A 20,354-nucleotide genomic window follows, 5' to 3' on the forward strand; every position below is an offset into this window, starting at 1 on the left:
GGCCGCGGGGCGGGGCCTCACGGCCCAGCCAACAGGCGGGCACGTCAGCGGCGGGAGGGGCGGGCCCCCCCGGCGGGCGTGCGGCGGCGCGGCGGCGCAGGGCGGGGGCGGGAGGTAAACAAGATGGCGGCGGCGTGTCGGGCGCGGAAGGGGGAGGCGGCCCGGGGCGTCCGCGACTGAGGCGGGGAGCGGGCGGCAGCGGCGGCGGGCGCCGGCCGGCTCCGCGCCGCCTTGCATGGGCTGGGCCCCCGCGCCGCCCCGCCTGCTCCACACGTGCGGCGGCTGCGGCGGGGGCACGCGCTGTCCGGGCCCCGGCGGCCTCGGGAACCCCCGGCCCGGGCCTTCGGCCTGCGCCGCCTCAGCCGCCCGGAGCCCTGCGGGTCCCCGCGCCCCGCGCCCCGCGGCCGACGGCGTTCTCGGCGGAGAGCGAGCGCGGGCTGCCGTTTGGGGCGGGGGACGGCCGCTCCGGGGTCCCAGGCCGGTGTGGGGGCGCCCCGGCGGCGGCCGGCTCCGACGGAAGTTGCTCCCCGCGGCGGGAGGGCCCCGGGCAGCCCCCGGCCCCCCGACGCGCGCTCGGGGCTGGCGGGGGCGGACCTCGGTGCCCCCCGCGCCTTCCGGACAGGCACCTGCCGCAACCGCGGGCCCCCGGGACGGCGGGCCCCGCCGGGAGCCGCCCCCAGCAGCGCGCCCGGCCCCCAGCGAAGCTCGGCTGCCCAGCCTGGGGCCCTGGGGCCGGCCGGCCGCCGCGGGGCCCTCTCTGGGCGCGCGCCACGACCCGCTGGTAATGCCCGTCCCGGAGAAGACTTGGTTTGGCTGCAGCGGTGTTTGTCCGAGGGTCTAAAGTCCCTGGAGGATGACCTAGCACTTGCAAGCCCCACCGGCCTCCTGAGGGCCCCCGTGGACGCGCCGGCCCGACCCGAAGCTGCGAGGCGGGCAGGCACCCAGACTTGCGACCCTCCGCACCCTCGGGTGCCGGGGTTCTGGGCCAGGCGCGCCTCTTGAACTCACGACGAGTACAATCGTTTCTTTTCGAAGAAGGATTTCCCTTTTTTTTTTTGTTTGTTTTTGTTTTTTGCGTTTTTTGTTGATTGTTGTTTTTTGCGTTTTTTTTTTTTTTTTTCCTTGGAGAAGGGAACTTTAGGGGGACAAAAGGAAGAACCGCTCTTCGGGGGGGAGTAGATAAGGAAGATAAAGGGACCGCCCGCGAGAGTCCAGGATGGATGTGGCCGACCCGCAGCAGCTGGGCATGTTTACAGAGGGGGAGCTGATGTCCGTGGGGATGGACACGTTCATCCACCGCATCGACTCCACGGAGGTCATCTACCAGCCACGTCGCAAGCGGGCCAAGCTCATCGGCAAGTACTTGATGGGGGACCTGCTGGGGGAGGGGTCCTACGGCAAGGTGAAGGAGGTGCTGGACTCGGAGACGCTCTGCAGGAGAGCCGTCAAAATCCTCAAGAAGAAGAAGTTGCGAAGGATCCCCAATGGGGAGGCCAACGTGAAGAAGTAAGTGTGGGCTTCCTGGGTCAGCGAGCGGCCAGCCAGCGAGGGTGGTCACCTTCCGTCCTTCCCTTTCTCCTTTCCTTCCTCCTCCCTTCCCTCCTGTCCCCTCAGCTCCCGAGTCCTCCTTGACAGGGAAGGTGTCGGTGGAAACCTGCCTTGTTACTTTCACGAAGTCAGGCCGGCTTGTTGCAGCCGGGTGTCCCGTTTCTTAGGATGCGGTGTCAGAGCCTTTTTCGGAGGGGGGCGCGCCTCCCCCCCGCCCCCCCAGCTGTCCAAAGAATTTAGGTGCCCAGTGGAACCAGCCAATGTTTATTTGGCCCCGAGACGCCGTGTTCCTAAACGGCCCTGGCCGCCACCAGCGGGTTTTCTGCGCAGCGTGCAGCTGTTACTAGGGCCGGGCGAAATGCGATTTGTTTATCCTGTTGGAGGGGAGCCCTGCGGTTGCCAAAAATAATTGTTTGCACTGGCTTATCGGTCAGCAGGGGGTAACTTAGCCCTTTCTTGCTCGTTTGGGATGTGACACTAGATGCATCTGTGACTCCCTGGGAGAGGAATCAGCCCAGGTCCTGACAAACTTTTTATCCAGACTTTCCCGGGCGCCTGTCCGCTCTTGGGCTTTGCAGAGGTCTCGGAGTCTGCATGCAGGAGGCTCCCCACAGATGGTGGGAGCCGTGTCTCCATCCCTCTTGCTGGTTTCAGGAGGAGGTGCCCCTCTTGTCGGCTGCCGGCCCCTGGGACCCCGCCCTGCCTGGGCTCGTGCTCCTCCCAGCCTCCAGTTTCCAAGAAGGGGTTTATCTAACGCGGCCAGGTGGCAGGACTGACTGACGACCTTGGACGTCCCGGTGTCGGCCCTCCCGCCAGGCCCATCCTGGAAAGTGCTGCTCCTCTGTCCGCTTTCCCCTCCCCCTTCCTGGCCCAGCCTGCTCTCACGCAGAAGCTGAGCTGTGTTCACTTGCCCCGGGCCGGCCCAGGTCTGGGTGTGGTGAAACTGTGGATGGGCTGAGGACAGAGACCGGACTGGCTCCTGTGTTGGTGCCCGGCCTCTGGACAGTGTGGTCCAGAGGCAGGGCGGGCTGTGTATCGATGAGGCCTTCTTCTGGTCTTCATGCCCCGGCCTGTGGACGTGGAGAAGGGATGGCCGGATGCCCGAGTCCTCTGTGCCAGTCTCTTACCTGTGACATGGGGTTGGACAGGGGCCACCTGCATGCGGGGGGAGACTGAGGCGGCGGGGGGGGGGGGGGGCACCGGCACCCTCCTGAGGTCCAAGCGACCCCTCACCCCTGAGTCAGGAATCCCCATTCAACGGCTGCCTTCTAGGTGTTTTCTCGTTAAGCCAGCAGCACCTAGGGGTTGCGTGTCCTCAGCCTGCCGGCACTCCTGCGGGGTGTGGGGCTGCACGAGCTCCTGCTTCTTGGATCCCACTCCTGGCACAGCCCCTCTCCCAATGTCCAGGGTCCATCTCTGTCCCACTGGCTCCTCTCCTCATCCCCTGATGTGTCTGGGGAACAGGGCCCGCCCGTGGCTGAGCTCTCCTGCTTGGAGGCGGCACGGGTCCACGGAGCATCCCTGGGGCTGGCCACTGGACTCCGTGCCGCTGTGGCCCCCCAGCCTCTTGGGAACAGCATCCTAAGGTTCCCAGAGTCCCTCTCAAGGGCCTGGGCTGCGTTCTGGCACCAACTGATCCGTGGCGAGAGTCCCCCACGCCCACCCTGCTGACTGTCCTGGGGCTCCTGGTGGCAGCAGGACTCCGCGGACCCCTGCTGGGACACAGGGGTGGTGCTGCGGTGGGCGAGTGCCCGCTCTGCTGAGGCACAGTGCAGGGGTCGTAGAGACACTTGTCCGCCAGACGCAGTGTGAGTCCTGACGAATGCACACACCCAAGGTCAAGTTAGAGGGCGTTCCACCACCTCCGAGAGCTCCCTTGTACTTGCGGGAGACACGAACGACCAGAACCTGATGGTGGGGGGCGGGGGGGGTGGTTTGCTGAGCCCGGCGTCCCAGTCTCCGCACTCCTGAATGGCCAGTCAGGGCCCCAAGAGCTTGTGGAGACACGTGAGCGTGCCGTGTTGGGGCTGCAAGGGGCTCGGTCCCGCAGCGTCCCTGAGAAGAACCTGAGGGGAAACCGAGGCCAGGGAGGTGGAGTGGCTCGGGGTCCCCAGCTGGCTTGGCCGTTCGCATAAGGTGTCCCAGCTGTGGGGCCCCGTGCCAGTGCCCGTTTCATCAGCTCAGGGCCCGGCTCTCGGGGGAAGGAAAGGGGTGTCCTTGCATGGGGAAGTCTGTACTCCTTGGCCGGCCATGCTGCCAGCCGGCTGCGGGGAAAAAAGGCTCCTTTGTCTTTGAGAGGCTTAATAAACCCCAATAGCTCTTCTCCGAGTGAAGTGTCCGGAACCGTCCAGACAAGCCTCTGGAGTCCCAGTGTGGATCAGAAGCCTTTTGCCTAAAGAATGATGCCTGTGGTAAAGGTGGTGGGGGTGGCCCAGGGTGGCCCTCCCGTCACGTGGCTTCCTCCCGGGAAGACCGCCTGGGGTCTGCACTTGCTCCCCTCTCCTTCTTGCTTCTAGAAACTAGCAGGTTCTTTCTATGGAGTGAGAAAGTTTCAGAAAGCATCAAGTAGGAAAAAGAGTCACTTGTGACCTCATCAAGTCCTTTTGCGTGTTTTTTCTTTAAACCTGTTCAAGCGCTTTTTATACACCCTGATCGTCTTTAGGAAGAAAGTGGTCTTGTTTTTCTAACGGGCAGTAAATCACATGGACTGAACCTGTAAACGCTGGGCAGAGGGTATTTGGTGGGGTCTCCCTCTCTCCCGCTTCTCCGGGGGCAGCCGGCGTGATCTGCTGGTGTGTGTCCTGCCAGTGGGGTTTTGTGCAGGTGTATACAAGACTGCTCATCCTTCCCGTTTTGACACGGTTGTCTCCTGGGCTGCGCACCGCTGTGCATCCGTGCTGGAGCCGCGGGAAGGCAGCTGCGGGCGGCAGGTGCGCGGCTGGCTGACTGGCTGTGCCCACGACCACGACAGACGCTGCAACTCACTTCCCGGAGAGTCGCATGCGCCACAAAATGTTCTTTGTGGGCTCTTTTCCATGAGATGTTTGGGATCATAAAATTCACTTGCTGCTTACCGGCATACAAAGTCGGCGTATAAAGTCACGGGGTGGTCACTCTGCCCCTCAGGCTGTGGCTCTCGGACCCCTGCCAGTCGTCGGGCCTCCACTACGCGTCTCGGTGGTGGTCTTGTTGGGGCGGCAGGGCTCCGTGGCCGGGTCTGACCCACCTCGTGCTGGTGGCTCTGTTTGCTACGTTGGCGAGTTACTTCTTGCCACGTGCCGTGATAAGCGCAAGGGTGCTGGAAGGGCACGTCACCACAAGTGGAGTCTTGGGGTCAAAGGGAGCGTGTGTGCCTCTGACAAGCTGTGTCCCGACTGCCGGTCCCCCGGCCTCCGCAGCCAGTCTCATCCAGCCAGCTGCCGTATCCCGAGTGAGCCCCAGGAGCAGCGGGTCCTCGGCACGGGGGCGGCTGCTCCGTACGCAGGCAGGCGCCGGCTTCCAGGCCGGGCCGCCTCGCGGTGACTGGCAGATAGTTGGATCTGGGTGGTGAATGGTTGGGATTGTAGTGTGTCCAGGATCAGAGCCCTGGACTTTGTCGGCTCCTGGTCTTGTCCCAGGTGGCCTCGACAAGGTCCCAGCGTCTGCTGGGGTGCCCCGCCCCGTGTCGGGAAGGGTTCCACTTTAACCCCGGGCTGGCTGGCTGCCAGAGGTGGCCTCGGGAGGGCGTGGTCCATCCACTGCAACTCACGGGGACCGTCCTGGCGTCCTCCCTGGATGTCCGCTCCTTCCCTGGTGCGGGGCTCATTCTGAAATGTGGGAGCTTGGGGCAGTAGGTCGTGAGCCAAGCCTCACAGTGTACAGGACGCTGGCAGAGCCGCCCTTTATTCTGGGCCCACCATGTGGCCGGACTGCAGTTTATTCGAACAGCTTTATTGACACGGAACTCACATACCGACATTGGTGGCGATAAGGTGTGATTCGGTGGCATTGAATACTTACACGGATTGTGAAACTCTCAACGCTGCGTGGCTGGGGGAACGGTCCGCCTCCCCGAAAGCAACCCGGTCCCCATCAGCCATCTTCCTCCCCTCCTCCAGCCCCCACGAGCCCCTTCCTGTCCGTGGATGAGCCTGCTCTGAACGTTTCACACACGTGGACTCACACCCTGTGTGGCCTCTCGTGGCGGGTTCCCTCCCTGAGCGTCGTGTGTTCGGGGTCCGTCCGCGAGGCGGCGGGTGTGGGCGCCTCGCTCCTGCTCGCAGCTGAGGGACGTGCACGTGTACAGATCGACCACGTCATGTTTGTCCACTTACCTGCCAGTGGGGTGTTCAGGTCGTGTCCACTTGACGCCTCCTGTGCTGTTGGTGACATGTGTGTACCGTCCTACGAGCAACTTCCCCTTGTTTCAGTCTCCCTCCTGGGACAGCGTTCAGAAGCGTCAACAGCGGGGCTGAGAGGTGACGGGATCTTGCTCAGTGTCCCTCTGCCAGTGCTGCCGTGGCCCCTGGTCTGCCCCTCGGAGCCCAGCGGACCCCTCCTCATCTGACGGGGAGTGACGCGCGGGCCTCGCTCGGGGATGCATGGAGCTGGTGCTTCTCAGGGCAGTGGGCCTGTTTGTCACTGTGTGTTTTGTTTGGGGCCGATGTGACCGTGAAGGCAGTGACTCTCCATTTCTCTGTAAGCTTCAATGGCTTTATGACCCTCATTCGGTTTTTCCTCCAGTTAATCGACAAGTCGGCTAAGCAGTCCACTTGGGTTGGGCAGCAACCCTGGGCAGGTCCCAGGCAGCAGCCGGGGGGGGGGGGGGGGGGGGGCTTGTGACCACAGGCACTGAGACCGGGGCGGGGGGGGGGGGGGGCGGAAGGCACCACTTCCTCTGCCTCCACTTCCTGCATCCGGGCTGAGCTCCTCGCCTTTCCTTTTTCTTTACACTTTGTTTTTCCTTGTGTTTAGACCCACGATGTAACCTGTAGGGGACACGGAAAGTACAGAGGTGATAGGAACCCCCAGGACGCTCGGGGGTCCCTGGGCAGATGGCTTGGCGTGCCCTCCTCCTGCACTCTCTGTCCTGGAGCTCTGGCCGCTGCCAGCTGTGTTCGGGGACTGCCCCTTCTGTTCGGGGACTGCCTGACATTGTGTCCGTCCTTTCCTGGTAGAGATAAGGTGACTGACTCGAGTGCTCACTCACGGTGCTTTGATCACAGTGAACCAAACAAACAAGTGGACAGCCCAGCATGCCCACGGTGGATCCGCCTGTTTATGTCAGAGTGTGGACTTTTATTTTTAAGAACAAACTTTTTGGACGTCGGAGTAGGAGTGTTGAGCTGTTTCACTGCAGAGGCAAGGGTGCTGCCCTCTGGTTTGGTTCAGAGCTGGTGCTGTGACCATCTTGTAGAGGATGGACATGGGTGGTGGTTTCATCCTGATGGCAGCGGGTGGAGGGGGAGGCACACGAGGACGATGCAGAGCGGGGGGCTCGCCTTCCTATCAGTGAGGACCTGGGGTGGGCTTTCCCGGGGCCCCTTGACTCTCAGTGTGGGATTAGAAGTGTGGTCCCAGGCTCCGTCCCCCTGCCTCTGCGTGGAGCTCTGCTATAGATGCTGCGGTCCTGCTGCCCCACATCCCCTACAGGTGGCCGCCATTTGGCTGGATGAAGGAAAGGCCTCCTGGTCTCAACACATGGGTTTTATTTTTATTTTATTTATTTTTAAGTAGGCGCCACACCCAACATGGGGCTCAAACTCACAACCTTGAGATCAAGGGTCACACACTCCACCGGCCGATCCAGCCAGGTGCCCCATTAACGCATGCATTTTAGTTACGTTGCAGGTACCTGAAAGCGATCTCTTTGGATGAAGAGGGCCCTGAGGAAGTTTCCAGGGCCAAGAGGGTGGCACGGACAGGTCGAGGAAGCATTTGACTCACCAGGCTGTAGTGAAGGCAGCTGACCGGAGATATCCCGATGTGTTGGAGAATCTCATTCCGGTGCTGGGGTCTGTGCTGATTGTTCCCAGTCCTGTGTGCGGTCCCAGGAAGCGAGAGCTTGGAGGAGTCGGGGTCTGTCTCTTGGGCTGACCCCGTCGGTCCCCACCGGGCATGCAGGGCTTGCTAACTTAGCTCCCGCCGTGCACGGATGCCCTTCTCCTCTGGGGCTGTCTCACTCCTGCCCCTTTTGCTAAATCCACCTGGGCTGCCGACCCCTTGACAGGAGTCCAGGCAGTACGTGGCGGTGACCCCAGAGGGGTCTGCTGGCGTGTGTCCTGCCAGTGGGGTTTTGTGCAGGTGTAGACAAGACTGCACATCCTTCCCGTTTTGGCACGGTTGTCTCCCGGGCCGCACACCGCTGTGCTGGTGGCTGGGGGCTGATGGTCGGCCGCCCCCCCATAAATGGGTATTTGCTGCCACCCCGTGCCCGTTGGGTAGAAATGGAGGGTGATGGGCCAGTGGGCGGAGAGTCCCTCTGGACACACGGAGCAGGGCTGGGGCAGGCAGGGGAGTGGGATGGTTTGAGGGGGGAGGGGGTGGAGGAAGGGCTGAGGGAGGGAGATGAGGCCTGAGTTCCAGGGGATGCCCTGTGCTGGCCCAGAGGGGCTCAGAGGCGAGGATAGGGGTGGCCTGAGGTTCCGCTCCTGCTCGTCACGGACCTTGATCCTTTACAGCAGGGCACCGTCCCTCACATGACACCGCCCACCCCCAGAGGACAGTGGGCCCTGTCTGGGGACATCTGTGGCTGTCAGGAGTGGCGGGGGGGGGGGGGCGGTGGAGGCAGGGATACTACTGAACTAGGGCCCAGGACGCCCCCACTCGAGAGCGACCTGCCCAGAACATTAGAAGTGCCGAGGGGGAGACACCCTGCGTTAATTATTTGGGGGGATAAAAAGGGATTCTGATCTCTGCTCATGAGGGACGGCAGAGTAAGTCCCCAGGGCTCAGAGGGTACAAGCAGGGCCGCCCCAGCTTCTGCTTTTCACCCCCTCTCCCTCCCACTCAGTGTGTGTATTTCTATATGTGCAGCATCCCTGGGCCTCAGTAGTCAGATGGATAGGGATACTGTGGAAAAACAGGAAACCGAGGGTAGAAATCTCCTTGAGCCCAGAACTCTGCGGGGGGTGGAGGGGTGGGGGGGTGGGGACGTGGGGACAGGGTTTGGTCGGTGAGTTTGTGGGGGAAGTGCCTGCAAGCCTGTGCTTTGTTCTGTGAGGCTATGGCCTCTGGGCCTGGGGTCTCCGGTCTGGGGTGCGGGGCTGTGCACACACGCCGAGTCCAGGGCCCTGGGTGGTTCCAGGCACCACACCGCAGAGGACCTGACCTGGGGAGGGGGGGGTTGTCAGGAGAGGCCCCCTGGAGGTGGCGGCGGGGCCTGGGTCTGTGAGGACGGTGGGCTCTCCAGCCCATGCCTGAGCTTTCTGCCGAGGACTTCCTAGACTTTCCGTACGGTGTGATGGCATTTAATGTATTCGTGGGGATGGGCACCTGCCACGCGCTTATCTAGTTCGTCATCCCTAGGGCAACCCTGAAGCAACCTAAAGGCCCCCATCAGCAGTCACTCCCTGCCCCTCCCCCAGCCCCCATGAGCCCCCCTCCTGTCTGTGGACGGGCCCGTTCTGGACGTTTCACGCACGTGGACTCACACCCCGCGTGGCCTCTCGTGTCGGGTTCCCTCCCTGAGCGTCGTGTGTCCGGGGTCCGGCCTGGGGGTGGCGGGGGTGGGCGCCTCGCCCCTGCTCGCGGCTGAGCGATGTGCGCGTGCGCGGTGGATGCGCCTGGGGGGGCGTGCGCGTGCGCGGTGGGCACAGTCGTCTGTGGACATACGCGTGTGTGGTGGGCACCGGGGTGGTTCCAGTTTGGAGGTTTGTGTGGCCGGCGCTGCCCTGGCCAGGCAGGTGCAGCCTTCTGTGTGGACGTGTTTTCAGTTCTCGCGGGCACGGCACGCACCTGGAGTGGCACCGTGGGTTCAGCTGCTGGCCCGCGGCCTCCCGAGGGGCCGCCGACCGCTCCCCCTGTACCTGCCAGCTGTGAGGGCCCCTCCCCTGTTCAGACCCCGGAGAGGTGAGGCGTCGGGGGGCCGTCCGCAGAGCGGGCAGCACTGGGCACGGGCTGGGGGCGTGCGTGGCGCCGGGTGGGCCGTGGCGTCCACTCTGGTGGGGCCTGTGCCCGGACGGGAGCCGCGGAGGTCTCCTGGGCTCTCTGCCCTTCCCCAGGGGCTGCGGGGCGCCAGGGAGAGCAAGGGGGCCTTGCGGGCACGTTCCAGCTGTGGCGCACCGCCTGGGGCTTCGTCCCCACCAAGAGGCGCGGAAGGGATGCGGGGCGGCGGGGACAGTCACAGCCTGGCCTTGCCGTGTAACCGAGCCCCGGCTCCTGCACGTGGTGGCTGCTCACTGCCGCCTCAGAGCCTGCGGCCCCTGCACCCCTGCACCCCTGCACGGCGCCCCCAGGGCAAGCGCTCTCCTTCCCGAGCGAGCGGAGCGGGGAGCAGGGTGTTCTGAGCCGTTCTCGCTGGCGGCTCCGCTGACGCCTCTGTTTTGTGTCTTCAGGGAAATCCAACTTCTGAGGAGGTTGCGGCACAAAAACGTCATCCAGCTGGTGGACGTGTTGTACAACGAAGAGAAGCAAAAAATATATCCTTCTGGCAGCCCGGCCCCTCTGCGAGCGCCGGGTCAGGGCTGCAGGGTCGGGCGGAGTTGTAGGGCCTGGGGACCCCAGACCTCCCTCGGTGACCCTGGGTGGTGGGCTGGCAAACCCCGGGGGGCTGCCGAGGCAGCACCAGCCTGAGGGCGGCCTTGTCCAGCTGGTGCCGCCTGCCAGGTCCGCAGGGTGTCTTCCGATCTTCGCTTGTGTGGGTGCTGTGCCCTCCCTTCGCCCTGTGCCCTGGGCTGGGAGTACCGGGTCCCAGGCCCCACCCCTAAGTCCGGGGGCCTCGTGGAGGGCGCTCGCCTTGCGTCTGGCATTCCGGCCGCACCTTGCCCTGCACGGCCGCTCCGTTTAGGGTAGAACGTGGGGTGGGGCGGGGAGTGTCACTGCAGGGGCGCTTCACTGGGACGGTCCTTGGCTCTGCCCTTTTCTCTCTGGGGGTGGGCCCTGTGTCTTCAGGGCAGTGTGGCCCCCGCCGGCTCCAGCTCTAGGGGGCGGGGGGGTGGGGCTCAGGTCTAGCCAAGGGACTGATGTCTTTCCACAAAGGCGCCTGTCACTGACTTGCTGGGCACAGAGTGGTGGGCTTTCCAGCACGTGGCTCTCTCCGGCATGGTGCACTCAAGGCCACCTCTGGGGGAGATGTGGCGGGGGCCTCGACCTTCTCTCCTGCTGGCCTGAGACACAGCCGCTTCCGGCCTGGCCTGGCAGCCCCCAGGCTTCCCTCCCCTCTGCCCACCCCGCCCCTCCCTCCTGCCCTGCAAGCTTTGTCTCCTCTTGGTGTGGGGCTTCCTGTGGGGCTGGGGGTGAGGCGGGAGCCCCTCAGGGTGTTGAGAGCTTGTCGTGGGCCAGAGGACCGAGCCCAGACTAGGCGACCACAGACCTCTACAAGTTGACCCTGGGGAGGTCAGCGGAGGGGCAGAGGCGCCCTACGGGCTCTGTAATCTCTCTGGTCTTTGTCGTGGTCTTGGCGCACTACCGCTTGTCTCTGTTGATGCGGCCTTCTCCCCCAAACCCTTCCCGCGAGCGTCCGGCTGGCTGTTCCCAGGGGGCAGGCCCTGCCTGGGGTGGGGGTCCCTGTCAGCCCATGGTTTCCTTAGCCCCGCACGTATATGGTGATGGAGTACTGCGTGTGCGGCATGCAGGAGATGCTGGACAGCGTGCCCGAGAAGCGCTTCCCCGTGTGCCAGGCCCACGGGTGAGTGCTTGCTGCGGGGGCCCCACGTGGCTCCCCCCTCCCGTGGGGTCACCCACACTCGGGCCCGTCCCGCACTCAGACGAGTTTTTCTGATCACCAGCGAGATGAACGCTCCAGGGTGTTTTAAAGCTCAGCTTCGGGGGCCCAGTTTGCAGCCTGCCCGGCCCAGCGGCTGTGTCTGCCGACCCTGGTGGGCTTGCTGCCTGAGACTCTGGGACCTCCTGGTCCTTGAAAGGCCGAGGACAGTGACCTGAACTGCCACGGGTCAGCTGGCCCTCCTGGGGAGTCACACCACTCCAGCCCCGCTGCCGGCCTGTGTCGTGAGGGAACGGGAAGCTGGCAGAGCGAGCCTGGGTCCCTGGCCCCAAGGGGCCCCTTTAGGGCCATGTGGTCACGTCCAGGCAGAGTGATTGTGGGGACACAGCACGGCCCTCGGGCCGATGGGGAGTGCAGAGAAGGGCTGCCTGGAGTGGGGCGGCAGCGGGGGCCAGGGAGCCCTCCTTGCCTTCCCCAGGTGGGACCAGGAATGGCTCAGATTGGTCAGCGTCCCTCTGGTTCCCTGCTGGGCCACCCGTCCTGTCCTTTCTGTTTGCGCGGCCCCGATGTCTCTGGTGCCGCGGGGTCGCTCCCGGTGCCGAGGGGGCCCCGGGGGGCAGGATCGAGGTTCCTGGTGGGGCAGGTCACAGAAGTCATGTCCCCCCAGGTACTTCTGCCAGCTGGTGGACGGCCTGGAGTACCTGCACAGCCAGGGCATTGTGCACAAGGACATCAAGCCAGGCAACCTGCTGCTCACCACGGGCGGCACCCTCAAGATCTCCGACCTGGGTGTGGCCGAGGTTGGTGCGCCTCCCTTAGCGCCCCGGGGGGCGGGAGGGGGCGCTCCCGCGGGGGCTGCTCCCTGAGGTCCACCTGGCGATGCTGCAGGCCCTGCACCCCTTTGCCGAGGACGACACGTGCCGGACGAGCCAGGGCTCCCCAGCGTTCCAGCCCCCCGAGATCGCCAACGGCCTGGACACCTTCTCTGGCTTTAAGGTGGACATCTGGTCGGCTGGGGTTACTCTGTAAGTGCCCGTGGGCCTCGGTCCCCCTGCTTCACCCCCGCCAGGGGCCCCTCCTGTGCCCGCCAAGGTCTCAGGCCTGTTTGGGCTTCAGGCCTCTAGAACCGCCCCTCCTAGTGTGTCCCCCAGACACCGTTCCCGGGCTGTGCCGGGTGGCCAGAGTGCCAGAGAAACCATGGTGCCAAGATGAGAAGCCCCCTGTGGGTAGGAGCAGAGGGGGCCGCTCCCCGCCTTGTGGGGTCCTCGGGATTAGCCGTGTGGGGGTGCACACGGCCGCGCCTTCCTCCTCGGTCGTGAGGGCTCGTACTGGTACGTTTGCCCCGGTTCACACCCCAGGGCCACTGCTGTTGTCTCGAAGCAAGTGTTTCTGTCCCGACTCTACGCCGTCACCCCGGAGGAGTCTCAGACCGTGTCCCCCAGTTCTGCTCGTCCGTCCCTCGGGGCACATCCCCGAGCACTTCTGCGTGAGCAGCGGTCAGCGTGGTGCCTGCCACAGAGGGCAGGCCCTAACTTTCCAGAACCTTCCCTCCTGCTTCTTGCAGGGCGGCTGCCGGCCGACATGGGTGTCTCATTTCGTTTTATTTTTGTTTTTTAAGTATTTATCTGTTTTTGAGGGAGTGAGAGCAGAGGGGCAGAGGGAGAGAGAGAGAGAGAGAGAGAGGGAAAGAGCGAGTCCCAAGCAGGCCCCGCGCTGTCAGTGCAAAGCCTGACGCGGCGCTCAGTCCCCCGAACCGTGAGACCACGACCTGAGCCACAATCAGGAGTGGGACCTTTAAACGACTGAGCCCCCCGGGCTCCCCTGGTTCGTTTTATTTTGTTGAGAGATCTCTCCTGCGCTGTCAGAGCCACCCTTTTAAGGGGTCCAGTGCAGTGGTTTCTGGTGTTTTCAGAGTGGTATTCCAGAGCATTCCCGTCACCCAGTGTGAGGCCCTGCAGGTGAGGGTGGTTTAAGGCTCCTGTGCCAGGCTGGTCCCAGGCTGGGGCTGCAGGAGAGGCCCCAACTGACCGGGCCTCTCTCCTTCCCCTTGGGGGCGAAGCTATAACATCACGACAGGCCTGTACCCATTCGAGGGGGACAACATCTACAAGCTGTTTGAGAACATCGGGAAGGGAGACTACACGATCCCGGGTGCCTGCGGCCCCCCGCTCTCGGACTTGCTGAGAGGTGAGGCCCTCGGGACGGCACCTGTGGGGCTGGAGGCGTCGGGAACGGGCTGCCAGCGGGTGTTGGGGGTCCTGGGGGCTTTCTACAGACCACTGGCCTCTGGAGAGCTGGGTTTCATCTCTGCAGCCGCACGCCCCACGTGCCCAGCCTGTCCCCACCCACCCAAGGAATGGGCCCAGTTAGTGGAGAGTGGCTGGCAGGATCAGCTCTGGAGGCTGAGGCTGAGGCTGGGAGGGGCATTGCTGACTTCCTTGGGCCCTACTGCCTGCTTGGGGCCTTGGTTCCACCCTCTTCTGGCCCCCTCCCCCCCCCCCCCCCCCCCCCCCCCCCGCTGGTTTCTTCCTGCTGCGTGTCCCAGGCCGTGCAGCAGGGGGCGCTGTGCATCTGCCGCAGGGCCCTGGCCAGGGTGACCCCTCCCCTCCGCCCCGCAAGGGTCGGGGCTGCCACAGCTGGCCTCCTGGGGTTCCTGGATGTTTGTTTTCAGGGCCCGGTGGGTGATGATCTGGCTCATCCAGAGCACCCCCTCAGGTGTGAGTGGTACCTAAGAGTTGTCACCAAGGTAGCGCCTTGGGGTCTGTCTCTGCCTGTAGTCCTTAGGCGTGTAACTGACTCTACGCTCGGCTCGCGTTGGGTGTTCAGTTTCTAGACCTCCCGTGACTTCAGTTGAAGGAGCAGGTTCACGTTACCTCACGTGCTCTTGAGAGTTTCCCGATAACTGAGGCAGGCCGGCGCTTACGTTTACGTTAAGATGAAACGAGGCTGGGGCTGCAGCGGCCGAACTCCAAGCGCTGGGCAGCCTGCGCGGCGCCCCCTCCCTCTGGGGCCCTGCCCGGACAGCCACCCCAGGACCCGCGAAGGCGAAGGCGAAGGCGGCTGAGCACGCAGCCCAGGGTGTTCTGGGAACGGGGGAGGCAGCTCTGCCCTGTTCCCGGTACGCGCTGTGGCCCAGCCCGCCGGCTGCTTGGACCTGGCCTTCTCCCCCCACCCCACCCCCCGCCCCCAGTTCTCCCTGGAAGCTCCTGGGCACTCTGGAGGAGGGTTGTGATGTCCACCCTCCTTGTCCTCGAGTGCGCCCAGAGCATGGCCCTCTCGCCTCCCCTCACCCCCCACGAGGGCTTTCTTCTCCACCGAAGGTCATTTCAGACACGGCTGAGGTGGCAGACGGCGCACTTTCTCTTGACAGGCAGCGGCTGGTTGGCGGTTTTTCTAAAGGAAGCTTCCTTTGCTAGGTCCGTTACTGCCCTTACTTGTATCAGCGCTTGAAACAGCCCCCATCGGGGAGCTTAGGTAGATGGCAGAGGGCATCAGTAGTCCGGTCCCTCACCTCCAAGGCATCTGCCCTAAGGCCGAGGTGGCCCCGGGGCTCATGGTCTGCAGATGCCCCTGCACTTCAGCCAGGCCTGGAGAGTACCATCCGGGCCCTGAGGCCTGGGGTCCAACCAGCTCTCCAGATCGAATCGCCGTGCGGTTTGGAGAACAAAGTTGTCCTCCGGGTGTGGGACGTGCCGAGCTCTCAGAGCTGTTCCCCCCCCCCCACCACCACCATGTGGAAGCTGCGGGCTCTGGGGTGGGACCTGCCCCCCAGCGCCAGACCCTTGTGCGAACATCCACAGCGCGTCGCCCTCTTGGCCTCCGTTCTCTCCGGCTGCCGTCTCGGGGACCGTCCATCTGGTCCTGGCTAGCAATGCCGACCGCTAGCGTCCCCTGCCTTTTGCCGGCCAGGGGCCAGCAGAGAGTGGGCCTGTGTGTTTGACTTCCCTGAGCACACGGACAGGTCCTGCGTCGCTGCGGCGGGCCTGCCCTGCTCCCCGGCGGCTCTGGTGTCCACCTTCCTGCCGGCAGCCTCGTGGGGCCCGGGGCTGTGCGCACCCAGTGTTTGCAGTTACGGACTCTGCGTGTTTGCCCCGTTGCCCGGGCCGGCCCTACTGGTGGAGGCCAGGCCTGTGGGGGGTTGGCCGGTGGGGGGAGTGCCTGGAGCACCGAGCTGGGGCTCCCTTCGCACATGCCTGCACCCCTTCTCCTGGGGGTGTCCTCTGGGCACAGGCTGACACGGGCTGGGGCTGGGGCCACATCCCCAGCACTGACTCCCCACGCCCTGCTGGTCTGTCAGGGATGCTGGAATACGAGCCAGCCAGGAGGTTCTCCATACAGCAGATCAGACAACACAGGTGAGTGTCCCGTGCGGGGCCAGCCGTGGTGGTGGGGGTGGGTCTGGGGGCACGGGGGGGTACGCGTGGTGGGAGTGAGTCGGGGGTTGGGGTGCAGGGGCTGTGCACGGTGAGAGAGAGTTGGGGGTGCACGTGGTGGGAGTGAGCGGGGGGCAGGGTTGGGTTATCTGGCTGCTCTCTTCCCCCGGCTTTTAGGCTGGGCCTGAGGTCGGGAGGTGCCCCGTGTTGAGGGCGGGGGAGCCCCTGCACTGTCCTGACCTGTGACTTCCACAGCTGGTTCCGGAAGAAGCACCCGCCATCAGAGGAGCCCGTGCCCATCCCGCCAAGCTCGGACTGCAAGGACCGCTGGCGAGGCATGACAGTGGTGCCCTACCTGGAGGACCTGCATGGCTGTGCGGATGACAATGGGGACGAGGATCTGTTCGATATCGAGGACGACATCATCTACACTCAGGACTTCACGGTGCCCGGTGAGTGCGGCCGCTTCGCGGCCTGGCCCAGGGGCCCCTGCCCGCGGTAGCAGGGATCACATCCCCGGAGGGGACCCTCCTGTGTTCTGGGGAGTGCAGACCGCGTCCCGCCGGGCGGTGAGAGATGGGGGAAAGCCCCTCCGACGGCCCGAGAGGGTCCAGTGGCCCTCCTGGTGCCCGGCCGCCAGCCCTGATGCGTGTCGCCTTGCTTCCCCAGGTGGCGAGGAGGCGTCTGAGGCAGGGCTTAGAGAGGAGAGAGGCACGCAGAGGAGCCAGTGTTCAGACCTTTCTGGAGAGGAAGCTGAGGCCGGGGGCGTAGAGCAGCTCGGGGCGTAGTGTAGCGCTGCTCCCCGCTCCAGTGCCGTAGAGGCCAGGCCTCGGCGCCCCTGCCTCCCTCCTTAAGCCTGCGCAGCTGCCCGAGCGCCCCCCCCAGCCCCTCCCCAACCCCCTTCCACAGTGCTCACAGCTCTGTTGTGTCCTGGGGCCAGCCTGTCGGCTCCTGTCATAAAGGTTTGCCACGCTGTGCGTGTGGGGGTGATGCCGGTCTCCCTTTGTGCTGGCTCGTTTGCCAGGAGTGAGGATTCTGTTGTAGAAAGAATTGGCGTGTGGAGGTGGCCTGTGTGGTGGGTGGGCCCCCGGGAGACCCCACTGGGCAGTAACGCCGTGGGCCCAGCGCCGCTTTCCTGCCAGAGCCGGGGTGGGGGTCATGGGTCCCACTCCTGCGGGGGGCGTGCTTGGGGTTTCTGTGACAGCCCATCGTGGCCGGCCGCAGGGTCATCTCAGAGCCGGCGCCTGCTGGACCCTGAGTTTCTGTGGCTTTGGCTCAGCCGTTTCCCTACCGGGTCCTGGGCTCCAGGAGTCCCGGGAGGTGATGTGTATGGAGTCCTAGCTCTGGGAGCCCTGGCCTTCAGAGCTTCTGTTTCCCGGGGAGAGTGAGAACAAGGCGTCCTGCCTCTCAGGGTCGCTGGGGTGTTGTGTCAGGAACTCGTGAGGGGCCCTCGCTGGCAGACTGCTGTCCCAGGAAGGCCGAGTGAGGACCCTGCCCAATCCCCAGAACCTCGCCAGACTATACTGACCGTGTATGTTGGCTCCCGTGTGCCCTTTGGCCCGTGTGAGAGGCCAGGGGCTGCCTTTGACGGGGAGGGGAGGGCGCACCCGAGGGCAGCTCTCCAGGCTTGGAGCCACATGCCTGGCCGGGCGATGCCGTCCGTGTCGGAAGTAGCACAGTCCTGCTTCAGGACCAGTGGGGTTTTCTCTGACCTCCTGTGGGTCAGCGGTGGGCTGTGCTGGGGCCAAGATCCCTCCTCGCTTCAGTCCCGGTGGGGTGCTTCCGCTCAGAGGCTCTCAGCTGCTTGGCCTCGCTCTCCCCGGACTGCCCCACTGTGGAGGTCTGCCGCCCACCCTGACAGCTGGGTGCCGGGCCTCGGGCTGGGGTGCAGTGGGTGCTTGCCGGCCGTGCCCCAGTCCCTTGAGGGCAGGGAGGCCGGGTCCTGTGCCGCCTCAGCCACAGCTGCTGTGCCGCTGGCTGGGCTCCAGGTGGTCTGTGCAGAGCTGCCCCCGCACCCCCCCCCCACGGCCCCTCCTCCATCAGAGCAGGGTTCCTGGCCCCCCCAAGGGCTTTCCTCAGCAGGAGCCTGTCAGTAGTGAGGCGCTCTGACCTAAGATGCCATGTTCCAGAAGCTGCTGTCAGGCAGTGGGACTCTTGGCCCAGAGGGGGCTCTGTGCTGGGGAAGAGGTCGGCTGGCCGCAGCCGTGGGCAGCTTTCCACCTGTGTCGCAGGAGGGCGGACTCTGGGCAGCAGGCCGATTCTCCATGTGCACCGAATGAGCCACTTGGGCCCTGGCAGGTTGGCCAGCTCCTATGTGCTTTCCCCCTCCCCCGCCCCCACAGTTCAGGCAGGCAGCCCCAGGCCCATGGCTCCCCGGAGGCCAGCAAGGGCTGGTGCCACCCAGTTGAGAGTAGGGACCGGCCGGCCCTGGGCCCTGATCTCTTCATCCCGTGCCGGGCACGGGGAGTCGAGGCTGGCGTTCGTGGGAGAGATGCCTGTCGCACACCTGGCCTGAGCCCAGCCCCTCCCAAGCCCCGAGGGCCCAGCCTGCTGTGGCCTCTGCATGGGGCGAACGGGCCGAGCCCAGGGCCCTAGGCCCCAGGTCCCCGGTCCCTTCCCCGTGTGCTGGGGTGGATGGTGAGCACTCAGCCCACCTGGTGCAGACACCCGGCTCAAACCTGAGCAGGCAGGTGAGCGTGGGCTGGGCCCCCACCTCGGTGGGCTCCCTCTAGCCGGATGAGGGGCCCTGCGGGAGGGGCCGGGGCGGGACAGGCGGGGCAGGCGGTGGAGGAATCGGGTGGGGCAGAGAGGACCTAAGCCCAGGCAGGCGGAGACCTAGCCTGAGGGCTGGGGGGCCCTGGGGGTGTTGGTCTTGGGCCCCCATCAGCCCACACTCGCCTTCTCCCTCCTAGGACAGGTCCCAGAAGAGGAGGCTAGTCAGAACGGGCAGAGCCGGGGCCCGCCCAAAGTCGTGTGCGTGAACGGCACGGAGTCGGCGCAGCTGAGCGCCAAGTCGAAGGTGGAGCGCCGGGCCAGCGCCGCCTCCAACCCCACCCGCAAGGCCTGCTCGGCCAGCAGCAAGATCCGCCGGCTGTCGGCCTGCAAGCAGCAGTGAGGGTCGCCGCCCGCAGGTAGGCCGCCTCGGGGACCTGGGGGGGGGAATGGGACGCACCGAGGGCACCGGCCCACCCCTGTTGACCGGGGCCGGTTCTGCCCTTCACCGTTCTGTCGGTCTTCGTCCACCGCCACCAGCATCTGGGCCAGAGGTGGAGGAACTCACTTGCTCTAGGACCCTGGCCAGAGGTTCGGGGGTGGGGGGTGGCTTGGGCAGCAGCTCCTGCGAGCAGGAGGCGGGCCCCTCACAGGAGCCGCCTGTCCTGCCAGCCCTGGGTGATGCTGGACTCAGCCCAGAGGTGTATGAGGCGCCGGGTGGCCGGGTGGGAGGTTGAGACGTCTTGGGTTTGGCTCGGGCTGTCATCCTGGTGGCCGCTCGGCCTCCTCCACTTCCTCTTCCTGCTCCTGCCTGCCCCAGTCCAAGAAGGTGTGTGTGGAGGGGAATCAGGCCCCAGGGGTGCAGGAGAGCCCATCGTGTGCTCAGGGTGCAGGTGGGGTGCCCTCTCCCAGGGTGCTGCCCCCACCCCCCCCCCTCAAGTGGCCCTGGAGTGCTTATCTGCCAGCATCAGAACCAGCCAGGCAGGCTGAAAACTGCTTCTTTAGGGAGGCCTGGTTCTGTCTGTGGAGGGTGGTGCTTAACCCCAGTGGGCAGGGAGTGAACTACAGGGTGGCCCTTCAGATCGGTGCGATCTTGCCTGGTCTCTCTGGACGCCTGACAGCTCCGTGTGACCAGGCCTCGGTTTCCCCCACCCTGTCAGCGGGCCCCAGGGTGGGCCCTGCCTCCTGAGATACAGAATGTGTTTGCCGGCCCAGGAGTGACCCATCTGTTCCCGTCTGCAGCCCGTCTCATCCAGGTGCCACGGCCCAGGTCCTCAGTCTTCCCGCCGACTGCTGGCCCACGTCTGCTGCCCAGAAAGGCCACCACCACACCCTCCTTGCCGACTGCCCCTCAGGAATCCAGGGGTCCTGGAGGGCCATGGCTGGGGGACAGCAGGGACTGGGGACGGGCCTTCCCCTCATGGCCAGTGAACATGGCCTCTCATTGACTTTGCAGCCCTGTGCTGAGCCCCCTCCCCGGGCCTCGGGAGGAGGGAGAGCGCCGGCACGCGCGGGCCCCGCGGGAAGCCCCTGCCATGCACTTTACGTTCAGACTACTGGTCCTCGCCCCACCCCTGACTTCTTTTTACTCTGCTCCACGTTAGCGCCTCCCACACCTAGTGATGTGTTCAGACAAACCACAGCCACAGCTGGAGCCAGTAGAAGAACAGGGCCGTCAACCAAGATGCATGCCCAGAGCCCAAGGGAGCCAGGCGGCTGCCTCGTCTTTGTTGTTTGGTTGGTTCCTTTTCCTTTTTCTAAGAAAAAATAAAGCAGGTGGATTTGAGCTGGTTGTGAAGGGTGTTTGGGAACCGTTGGGTGGTCCTCTCATGGGCTTCACGGCCCGGGGGGCCGGCTGG

At 64.9% G+C, this 20,354-nt stretch overlaps 1 protein-coding gene across 4 annotated transcripts; it reads left to right on the plus strand.

Annotated features, from left to right (window-relative positions):
- The first annotated feature begins 411 nt into the window (after nt 1–411).
- On the plus strand, nt 412–20,281 carry STK11 (serine/threonine kinase 11). Of its 4 annotated transcripts, none has more exons than XM_045491203.1 (11): nt 412–1,506; nt 10,083–10,166; nt 11,285–11,374; nt 12,078–12,210; nt 12,299–12,435; nt 13,470–13,597; nt 15,708–15,765; nt 16,039–16,235; nt 16,453–16,494; nt 18,696–18,914; nt 19,738–20,281. In XM_045491203.1, exons 1-10 carry the CDS (start codon nt 1,217–1,219, stop codon nt 18,896–18,898), a joined length of 1,362 nt encoding a protein of 453 aa, XP_045347159.1. In that variant the 5' UTR covers nt 412–1,216; the 3' UTR covers nt 18,899–18,914; nt 19,738–20,281. The 4 variants fall into 4 exon arrangements, with proteins under 4 accessions (XP_045347159.1, XP_045347161.1, XP_045347158.1 ...); XM_045491202.1 differs by lacking the exon at nt 412–1,506 and adding an exon at nt 9,251–9,597; XM_045491205.1 differs by lacking the exon at nt 16,453–16,494 and having other exon boundaries at nt 429–1,506.
- Nucleotides 20,282–20,354: the final 73 nt, after the last annotated feature.

This window comes from Leopardus geoffroyi, chromosome A2 (assembly GCF_018350155.1).
Source record: "Leopardus geoffroyi isolate Oge1 chromosome A2, O.geoffroyi_Oge1_pat1.0, whole genome shotgun sequence".
NCBI classification, from domain to species: Eukaryota; Metazoa; Chordata; class Mammalia; order Carnivora; family Felidae; genus Leopardus; species Leopardus geoffroyi.

What these genes read in the sequence shown, in the direction of transcription:
- STK11 (XM_045491202.1), top strand. Translation starts at nt 9,287, where the DNA reads ATGTGCGCGTGCGCGGTGGATGCGCCTGGGGGGGCGTGCGCGTGCGCG. An exon ending in GCTCTCGGACTTGCTGAGAG is followed by an intron (nt 13,598 to 15,707) that starts GTGAGGCCCTCG and finishes CTGGTCTGTCAG; the next exon opens with GGATGCTGGAATACGAGCCA. An exon ending in AGGGCTTAGAGAGGAGAGAG is followed by an intron (nt 16,495 to 18,695) that starts GCACGCAGAGGA and finishes TCTCCCTCCTAG; the next exon opens with GACAGGTCCCAGAAGAGGAG.